Source organism: Furipterus horrens, unplaced genomic scaffold, assembly GCF_987537825.1.
Source record: "Furipterus horrens unplaced genomic scaffold, mFurHor1.1.pri manual_scaffold_1, whole genome shotgun sequence".
Taxonomy (NCBI): domain Eukaryota; kingdom Metazoa; phylum Chordata; class Mammalia; order Chiroptera; family Furipteridae; genus Furipterus; species Furipterus horrens.
In genome coordinates, this window is record NW_028327171.1 from 143,144,064 (window position 1) to 143,155,408 (window position 11,345).

At 33.2% G+C, this 11,345-nt stretch overlaps 1 protein-coding gene across 1 annotated transcript; it reads right to left on the minus strand.

Annotated features, from left to right (window-relative positions):
- Positions 1 to 9,609: 9,609 nt before the first annotated feature.
- Positions 9,610 to 11,052, minus strand: LOC150021998 (ubiquitin-like modifier-activating enzyme 5). The gene has a single exon (XM_090267355.1). The coding sequence runs from the start codon at positions 10,728 to 10,730 to the stop codon at positions 9,699 to 9,701; it is 1,032 nt and encodes a 343-aa protein (XP_090123481.1). The 5' UTR covers positions 10,731 to 11,052; the 3' UTR covers positions 9,610 to 9,698.
- Positions 11,053 to 11,345: the final 293 nt, after the last annotated feature.

An 11,345-nucleotide genomic window follows, 5' to 3' on the forward strand; every position in this document is an offset into this window, starting at 1 on the left:
TAAATATAAAATCTTTTTGTAAATAAATTCTGGGTTTTCAGGGTCCTCCCTTTGTGTCTGTGTTTTTATGTGTATGAAGATTTTATTTAAGAATACAGATTCTTTCTACAAGTCCTCTATCTTTCAAATTATGGTTGGATATAAAATTAGATATTTTAAATTCTAGCTCAGTACTTGAAAATAAGAGTTAAATAAAACAAACTATAGCAGAGTAGTATATAAGATAGGGGATGGGAGGAAGGACTTGGGAAGGAAAATGTATAATTTAGACTATCTCAAAGTTGCTATTTAAAATAGTCAGTACTTGGATAACTAACTACTTCTATAAATGGATTGCTTAAATAGCATTCATGAACTATGTGTATTTTCAAAAACTATCATACATTTTATATTGAGTTCTATAATTGAGGGAATTCTACCTCTTGACACCTGTATGGAAACTATAAGCCATCCTGAAGTAGAACCCAAAAGATATTTTAATTTTTAAATTAAAGAGTTCTTATTTGATATCTTTGGTATGGCAGGTGCTATGCAATTAGATTCAGTAATCAGTACTTATAAATTTGGGAAGCTTCTTTTTTCCCCCTCAGGACCATTTTCTTATTCTTAGTTAAGAGATTTCTTTTAAACATATAAGCATGAAACCTAGTTAAGGAATCATGCAATGTGTGTGGTGGGATGGATGGTGGAGTGGTGGTGTAGAAGTTTGTGTAAGTACATGTAAAATATATTGATCTCTTATACTGTCATAAGCAATATCCATCCAGTCACATCCTATTATCCCTGCCTCAAAATTGAAGAATCAGACATCCAAGGCTACAAAGCCAGTAAAAGACAGCTGAAATTCCAAACCACATTCATTTGGTTTCAAATCTTTACATATCGAATTTTTTCAAGCCTAATATATCTCAATAGCTATTTAATATTCTGGTTATGTCTATGTATAATTTAACAACAGAATTTGCCAGCCCAGATTTGTGGCTTGTTCTTTCTACATCCTTGAATATGTTTTAGTGACTTATATTTTAGGTTTCAACTTCTATAGTTTCTAAATAACAAGTTATTTTTCAGGCTTTAATTGCTATCTCCCCAATATGAGTAAAATCAGTAATTTTAAGTAATTTTACTGGAAATAATTCCAGCCTATGTAGTTCCTAACATCTTATTGTCTCTTGACAATTGAAATGGTTTTTCTTACATTTAACATCTTCAAATAAATATGTTAATTAAATTAAAGGAGTTGGGGAAGAAAAAAATTTTTTTTTAATTTTTCATTCATTGATTTCAAAGAGAGAGGAAGGAAGAGAGAGAGAGACAGCGAGAACACATCAATCTGTTGTTCCACTTATTTATGCATTCACTGATTGATTATTCCATGTGCTCTGACCGGGGATTGAACCCACAACCTTGGCTTATTGGGACAATGCTCCATACAACTGAGCTACCCAGGCAGGGCAAAAAAATTTTGATTTATGTAAGTTACAATTCATATATAACTTGACAACTGTTTTGAGGTCTACAAAGTTTCTTATGTCTTTTATGACCTCACAAAAAATTTTAATATCTCAGTTAAAAAAGGAATGTACATGATCTGGGTGTAGATTACATGTATGTCTTTAGTGTGTGAAAATTTAACAAATACACACTAAATAATGATCTTTTTTTAGTTATAACATCGTCAAATAAAAACACTTAAAAGGTTATTTTTTTATAAAGAACAAAATCTTAGGACTTTTTCTAGCAAAACCTTGTTGTTTTTCTTTATATCATTTTATTATAAAAAATCATATCTTTCAAATTACTAAATTGCTATTATTTAAAGCAGCTAGTTGAGTGTGACCAAAATTTAGAACTTTCAGGTGACTGAAAACTGAAGAGAATGTTAGAATATGACAGCTACTTCAGAGTACATGCCTCAGTGTAATTTTTGAGCAAGAATTAGTAAACTATGAGCCACAATTAAGAGATAGCTGCAAAATTTATAGCAACTAACATCTAAATTGTGGTTTTCCTTTATTAATTTGATTGTTTATTTCTGATGCATATGCAGGAGTTCCTGAAATCTTTCAGACCCCTGTGGTTTAATATAAATCCCAAGTATAAAAACATCTTGTAGAAAATTAGAAAGCAGATGAGACACTTCGGGACTTTAGATAATTTTAGATATGCACATTTTAAGACGACTTTAACACAATTACCCTCTGCTTGATCTTAAAAAGAAACTTACCTCTTTAATTTGTTTTACTCTATGACAATTGCTTTTATAACTGGTTTATAAAATAATCCTTAGCTTGACGAAGATTGGCCGGCAGAAACACTTGGCACAGCAGGATGCTGAAAATAACAAAGGTCACGTTTATCAGTTATATTCAACACCAAATGATAAATTGTAGTATTTTATTGATTTAATGCACTGTGCAGAGGACTGTCAGGTTATATTTCACCACATTTTTTTCCGTTTTCAAATAATGTGTTATTCCTGCATTTATAAATTCAAAGCTTTCAAGTTAATGACTGCAGGTGGCATGACTGTTTCAAAGGTATTATAAGAAACAGATATTTTATGCAAACAACAAAAAGAGTATTACCTGTTCCATTTTCATTAAGCTTGTATCCTTTCAAATATACAAGAAATTATCTTGCTGAGCTTTCCAAATTATCCCTAACATCATTGAAAAAAATGTGCATGTGTTGTTGAAGTGACAGAGTCAGGAAGATCTGGCCGTAAATTCTTACATCCTGGTTCTGCCATCTACCTTCTGTAGGAGACTTGGTCATCTAAAAACCTTGCCAATCTAAAAAAAAAAAAATTGAGGCTTATAACATGTGTCTTTCAGAGTTGTTATAAAGATTAGAGAAATTGTTATTTTCAGTGCTGGAAAAAAATATATTTACAAAGGATACTGTGTTTGGTATTAAGTGAACTATCTAATTACTTAAGTAAAAAAATTAGTACTGTAAGGTCTTCAAAAATATAACATAGAAATGAAATAATTTTGATTAAATAAGGGACAATTTTACAAAGAAATCATAATGTTCAGAGAGGAAACTTGGTTTTAAATCATTTTATAAAATACACATACTATTTTTGAATGTACTAAATAATATGTTTTTAAAATAACAAAGATAAAAGCTATATCTAAAAATGTGAAAATTTTACAAAACTTACTATTTAGATGCTCAAGTCAATTAAAAAACACTGTTTTGTAACTTAACCTTTAAAATTCTTTGAATTTTTTTATTTTATCAAAATGTAGTTTTTATTTGGCCAGATTCATTAAAATCAGGTATATTGTATTTTCAATAATTTTAGATTTAATATGAATAATTCTTAATACTTATATTTTCTTTTCATTCTTTACAACTGAAGACAAAGAAAAAATCAATATCTTTTAATTTATTGGACAATCTTGTTTAAAAATACAATTGTCTTTACTTTTTTGAAAAAGCTCTTAACTCTGTTTTTAAAGAGCAAAGCTCTGGACCTCAGTGAGTTTTAATTGAAATAAGATATCTTATTTAAAGACATTTAGAAAAAGAGAAAATAAAAATATTGTGGATTATACTGATCGTCGTCGGCAGCCGTCCGTCTCGAGAGACGATGGTGTAGCTTCTTAAGAATCTATCTGCACCGCCGAGAATGGCTGTGCAGTCCGACTCGGGAGTGACACGGTATCTGTCTCCTCCCGTGTTGAATCGACATCTTGCGATGACGCTGGAGTGTCCTCTCCAGTGAAGCTGAAGCTACAGAGCCTGGGCAGGGTGATATGGAGGGTCTGCTGTTGCCCATGCAGCAGACCCCCCCTCTCTTTGCAGCTGAAGGGTCCAAGGGAAAGACGGAGTCAATACAGCTTGGCTTCAGGTGCGCCGCAGGAGTTGCCGGTGTTGACTACAACGTCAAACCGCCTTAGGGACTCCGGCTCCGGATTATCTGTCGGGGTTTACTCCCTTAGCCTTTCCCCTGAAGAGGTATGCCGCAAGGCAGCGGAGGTTTTTTGGAGTCAGAGTTTTCCTTCTCTGATGTGCCCTGACTGGAAGATCGAACCAGCGACACTTAGCTCGCAGGCCGATGCTCAATCCACTGAGCCAAACCAGCCAGGGCTATTATACTGATATATGACTAATAATTAGTAATAACAATTTTATAAGTTGATACTAGTTCATTTTTTAAAGATGTATTATAACAACTTATTCTTGAAACAGCAATATTCTAGGTTGTGTATTAGTAAAATTGCCTTAGTTCATTCTAGTATAAAATAAGGAAAATATGAAATAAAATAATTTATATAAAATTCTGTAATAAATTAAATTAAATTAAAATATTCATGTACGAACGCTTCTGGGGACAAAATCAAGAAAAGAGCTTTACTTTTAAAAATTTAAACAATGTAAGCTTTTCATAAAAATGCAGGGTGGGTCAGTCCTGCAATAATTTACAAAACATGTGATTTTGGGGGGGAGGGTGGATTGTGGTGAGTACAACATTATCCACTATGTTTTAATTCAAGGCATTTTCCAATTCCAAGGTGGCTCAGGGATCAGAGCATAAGCAGAAAACCAGATATTGGAGAATCCCAAGGAATTCACAAGTCTAGAAGAGACAACTTTCCTTAAAAAAATTAAAATTAGAAAAATCAAGATTCAAAAGGAAACATTAGGAAGTGGTTTAATATTTTGTATTGTTTTTATTCTCAAAAAATTGACAAATGTGTAACTTGCATGTGGTGAGATTATAAACATCTAAGCTGAAATGGGCAACTGAAAGATAAAAACTTAAATCAACCTTTTGATAGTTTCACAGGACAAGGGAAACAAAGGTTGGAGTTTAAGCCCCAGGCTTCTGAAGAGAAAGGAGCCAGGTAAATATACAAATTTGCAGTTGTGACTTTAGTAGTGCTGAACTCAGACTAGAAACATCACAATCCTAAGTAGGTCAAGGAGATTGACCAAACTTCTAATTATTTTTCAAAAAATCAATAATTTCTGTAAGAAAATAACATCTGAGTTTTTTAGTTTATATACATAAATAGTGCCTGGCATTTATATAAAAATTTACCAAATAACAAATCTAAAAAAAAAAAAATTAAAGAAAAAAGAGAGAGAACATTAATGATGTCAAGATATGGACTTAAAAGTAAATGATATTTATATTGTCATAAAATAATAAACAAGATGAAAAATTTCACCAGAAACTTGAAATCATTAATAAAGTAATAAAAATTTCAGAACACACATTAAGAATTCAGTAAAAACAATTACCAGCAAATTAAACAGAACATAAAGAAGAATCAGTTTCTAGCAATTTAGGCAAATCAATCATATCCAGAAGAATAACTAGAGAGAGAAAATCTGGGAAATATAGCAAAGTATGTAAGAGATTATAGCCTTTGAGAAATGTCTAGTATATGGATAACTGTAATCCTCCCCATGAGAAAAGGGAATAGAGAGTGAAAGGACAAGAGCAAGTTCTGAAAAAGTAATGGTGCTTTCAGTTTTACCTCTGGCATGTAAAGATCTTGGAAGTTGTCATTTTTATGTACAACAAGAAAAAAAGGCAAAAAAATAATAAATTTTCTTAGATATCACAGAAAACTGAGATCAGAGGGACATATACCACCCCAAAATCTGGAGAAAGAAGTGAATACAGAGAATCAGAGCCAAGATCAGATCAGATTACCTGGGTGGAAGCCACTGGAGCCATAAACTGGTAGGAACATGTAAATGATAACTTTGACAAATTGCTGAAGGCAAAGAATAGTCCACTGTGAGAGTGATAAAATGTTGGGGCTGCAGTTTTATGGGGATTCTTAAAATTTTGTGGATTTTACCTCCTGGAAATGCACCAGGTTCTCAAACATAAAGGGCCAATAAAATCATTATTATTTCTGGCAAAATAACCATTTTCAAATACAGCTAGATCATTCTCTATAGCAAAGGCCCACTGAGTGAGAAAAGTTTTTTTTTTTTTCATTTTTCTAGCATATTTAACACCAAGAAATGGAAATTATCTGATTTGAATCCCCTCAAGCCTTCCTCTGTCACCTGAGAAGGAACCAAAGCTTTGAAACACCTATGAAAGTGACAGTCATAGAATGCAGGCCCACTAAAGAATACCTGTAAACACTTCCTTTAACTCACACCTTAGCCATGTTTTAGTGTAATAACAGTAGATTGCAGCTAAAAGAGCTGCAAGATACTCATTTTATTTATTGACATTTAAGAGAAATCTTAAAACAACAGGAGAGAGAAAAAATAGGGGAGATCATGGAAACTTCAGACAAGTACAGAAGGCAAACATTAAACACAACCTAACTCTTAGCCATAGTAATATAAAACCTCACACTAAAAGTCTATGAACCTCTGTTCTTATTATGTGGAACTGCATGCCAAGCTTTCAATTAAAAATTACAAGGAATATTACAGACAAGATAAAACACTATTGTAATAGATGATATAAGCATCAGAACTGTCCTAGATATGACACAGTAATAGAATTACCAGAAAATTTCAAGTAAGTGTGATTAATATATTAAGGACTCTAATGAACAGGTAGACAACATTCAAGAACAGAAAGTTAAAAATTCTGAGAAAAAATAAAAATAAAATACTAGGCATCCAAAACAATGTAACAAAAATAAATAATGCCTTTGATGGGCTCTTTAGTAAACTGGACAAAAGCAAGGAAAGAATCAATAAACATCAAGATATTTCAATGGAAAATTCCTAAAATAGCGTGGACACTAAAAAAAACTCAAAGCAGAGCAATTTCTACAGGAACTATGAAACAATTTTAAAGGTATAACATACAATTGGAATAATAGAAGATAACAAGGCAGAAGAAATAATGGCCAGGAATTCTCCAAAATTAATGATAGACCAAACCACATATTCTGAAAGCTCACATAGTACTCCAAGCAAGATAAATACAAAAAAAAAAAAAAAAAAAAATTACACCTGATTATAGAAAATTAAAATTATTGAAAAGCAAAGTCTAAGAGAAACTTTAAAAGCAGCCAGAGTAAGAAAATACCTTACTTACAGAGGATTAAGGATAAAAGTGACACTGCACTTTTTTGATCAAAACCCATGAATGCAAGAAGAGAATGTGGTAAAATTAAAGTGTTAAAAAAATGGAACTACCAATGCAGATTTGTATAGTCAGTGAAATTTTATTTTAAAAGTATAGGAGAAACAAAGATTTAAACAAAAAGTAAGAAAATTTATTACCAGTCGAACTGCCCTCGGTAAACATTGCATGAAGTTTGTCAGAGAGAAGGAAAATAATATAAGTTAGCAGCTCAGACCTACATACAGGAAAGATGAATATCAGAGAAGGAATAAATGAAGGTAAAGTAATTTTTAAAATTGTCTCTTTTTAACTGATCTATTATGTAACTATTTATTTAAAATAAAAACAGCAACAATATGTTAGATGACTATAGTAAATGGATAACAAATAAATGACAGCAACTTCATAAGATATGGGAAGAAAGAGCTGATAATACTCTGTTACAAGATATCTGCATCACCCATGAAATAGTTTAATATTATTAGATTATTTACTTAAAATAGTTGTAAATGCATAGTGTAAACTCTAGGGCAATCATTAAACATTGTTTTTAGGAAAAGTGCAATAGATATGCTAAGAGGAGAAATAAAATATTATCCAAACAATAATCACTTAAAACCAGAGAGAGCAAAATAGAAGATAATGATGGAAATGGATAAAAAGAAAAAGAAGAAATAAAGATGAAGCCACAGCAGCATAAAGAAGTACAAAAAAATTAAAAATATGGTAGAAGATATTCCAATTATATAATGAACACTCAGTGAGAACAGTGTAAATATACCAATTAAAGACAAAGATTTTCAGAGTGCATATAAAAACAAGATCCAAATGTGCATTATGTCTAAGATGCATACTTTAAATATAAAACCTTGAGTAGATTTAAAATAAAGAGATGGACATATATCACATTAACACTGATCAAAGGAAAGGTGGAATCACTACATTAATTTCAGACAGAACACATATTAGAACATCCAAACTTACCAGTGATAAAGAAGTGCATTAAATAATAATAAGATATAATTTTCTAAGAAAAAATAATAATCCATAGCATGAAAGTATCCAATAATAAAGCATCAAAATATGTGAGGTAAAAACTGATAGAACTATAAGAATATACCAGAAAAACCCATTATTAGACTTATAGACATCAAACATCCTCTTTTAGTAATTAATAGATCAAGCAGGCATAAAATCAGTAAAAATATACTTGACGTAAACGTCACAATCAATTTGATCTATATATGTGTAGAATACTTCATTCAACAACAAAAGAATGTGAATTCTTTTCAAGTTTATTTATTTATTTATTTATTTATTTATTTTTACAAGTGGAGAATGCACTTTTTAATTTTTTACTAAGATTTTCCACTAGAGATACAATTTAGACATATCTTCAATGCAAAAGAATCATCAAAATAGGAGAAAAGCATAATAACCGCCTACGAAGCTTCTCTTGCGTTATGGATCTTCCTCCCTTGTGACACTGAGAACATGAGTGATATGGGCGCTCACTCAGATAATGATTACACATGCATGTTTTTTATTGGTCTCCAAACCAAGGGAATTTGTACAACCAAGGCTTCCTAAGCCTTCATTATTTGTATGCAACTCCAGAGAAAACCTGTGAATCAATTTATGATTTAGTGGTCATGAGCAAGGAATAGTATCATACTCTTCCAGTGAATAAATATGTGTCAGTCATTTTGGAGGCACTTTAGGCCTCTTTTAATGCCCATTATCTGGGACAAATCCTTGTCAATACTAGGGAATCAAATTTAAATGCAATAAAGTATTCAGAAGGTAAACTATTCAATAGTCCTAATCTAGATGATTTTAGCCTAAATGTATCCCTTTGCTCCTCAATAAAGTACATTAATTCCAGATATATGTCCCATAGATGCAATGATTTCTTTTCCTTAGTCAGTGCAGAAATATAATATGTACTTCCTCAAAGTACCTTTATCTGTCTATCCATGAAAAACCTTCCTTTTGGTTGCCTGACTTTGAATATATAATTCACAAGTTTACAAACTTTTCCAATGACTACATTTCAGTTTGTTATCAGGAAGCATTTGAGAGAATGTTTTCATTTTATAGGTTAACTATTTTAAATTCATTGTTGGTCAAGTTAGTAGTAGTGGGCAGTTTTCTTGTAGAGAGCAATTCCAGAACAATGAGTACATGTCTTCCAGCTCAAATCTACAACCTGTGATTGTACCTGTTGTTCTTCTCTCTATATTTCAGGACCACGTACTGATTTATTGTCTGTGGCCACAAACCACAAAGGATTACTAGAAATAAAAAGTATATGTATAACATCAAATTGGTCCTTTCTTCCATGCCTCACAAAGGCCAAAACATTTCAATGGCTAAGTTTTCAATAAGATTTATAAATGCCCCAAATAATCCTTTGTGGTTTTCTTATTAGAATGAAGAATAATTGATTTAATTGAGGATGGAGTAACAACAAGCACCAGTTAAAAGTATTTTCAAAAAGTATAACAATTTAGCAAAAAATACACATCAATTGATGTTGTCCTACATTTTATCAGTTTTTAAAATGACTTTTTTAATTGTAAAAGAATAGGTTTAAACATGAAAAATAAAATGTAATCCAGTCCATTGTCTACATCTTCTTCATCTTGGCCATAAGATCTTCCAAGCTTTCACCAGAATCTTCCACTGTTACCTCAGGTACGGAATCTTCTTGCTTTTTGGGAATTGTATAGGCCACTGTAATTCCTTCAGGTAAGTTGGGAACTGGACCTGAAGAATTTTTCAGTTCCTCTTCTGAAACCTCAGATACCAACTCAATACCCCACTCATTGTCTTCATGCATTATCTCTTCCTCTTCTTGAACAACCTCCTGTTTGGGCAGTGCTGCTACTTTTTTCTTGTATTCTTCCTGCTGTTTCCTGCAATTTCTGTCATCACACTGAGGATTTGGCTTCATGGACATAGTAGGGAAAAAATCCTGCATTGCATTGTATCCGAGGTAAAAACTAACAGTACCAAAATTTAACAGAAACTTTAACACATTTTGTACCAAGATCCCAGCAACCACTCCCATACTGGTAGGAAGACTGGCTGCACAAACACCTTCTCGTTTCAGAGTCTTTTCATCAATATTTGCAGCAACTACAAGTGGAGGGGCACATGCAAAACAAGCAGATTCTCCAGGAATTATGAGCTGTATGTGCCCCGAAACTGCATTTTCACTGACTCCAGACTCCATCCATGTTTGTCCAAGTTCATTACAAGCTGTATTTATTGTCATTCGAGCTTCAAAATTGTCCACACAGCTAAGAACTAGGTCAACATGTTTTCCCTCTTCTAATCCACCATTACTTATTCTATCCATGAAATGTTGAAAGTTTTCTACTGTGGTTATATTATAGTTGTGTACTTCAAAAAGAACATCAGGATTAATGTTCCTCAAAGTGTGTTCTGCTGCTTGAACTTTACTTAATCCTGCTTGATGAGGCTGGAAGAAAAGTCTATTCATATTGGCCAGTTCCACCTTGTCATAGTCAAAGAGTAGCAACTTACCAATGCCACATCTCGTCAGCATTTCAGCAGTCACACTACCAACTCCACCGACACCTACTATTGCTACAGCAAAGGTACGGATTTTCTCATAGTCGCTTACAATTCCCATTCATTTCAATGCCATCAGGCGGCTGTAGGGGTTGGAGTCCACCACCTCGGGGCTCATCTTCTCGATGCGGGCCCGGTCGCCGCCTCCGTAGCCGCCCCCCGGGGCCAGCCGGCTTCTTTCTTGGGCCAGTTCTCGCTCCAGCTCCTTAACCCGCTGCTGCAGCCGTTCCGCAGACTGGGCCATGTCTGGGACTCCGGCCGCCACCGCTCTCAGCCCCGGCCGTCGCCGTCGCCGCCGCCCCACGCTGACAGGTCTGCTGGGCTCGTAAGGGGTATATATAAGGTGGCACCCAGCGGCCTTCCTAGCCCAGAACCCTGGGGAAGTGCTCTCTTTTCAAGTTTACATGTAACATTCCCCAGATAAACTACATTCTGGACCATAAAATACACCTAAACAGGTTTAAAAGTATATAAGTCCTATAAAGGATGTCCCATGACCACAGTGGAATTAAACTAAAAATAAATTTAAAAAATAGCAGGAAATCCCAAAATATTTGGAGATTTAACAATATACTACTAAATAATATGTGAGTCAAAGAGGAAGTCTCAAGAAAAATTTTAAAATATATTGAACTAAATTGAAATAAAAACACATCAAAAATGTGGAACATTGAAG

Coding starts and splice junctions, on each gene's coding strand:
- LOC150021998 (XM_090267355.1), bottom strand. CDS start 10,730: ATGGGAATTGTAAGCGACTATGAGAAAATCCGTACCTTTGCTGTAGCA.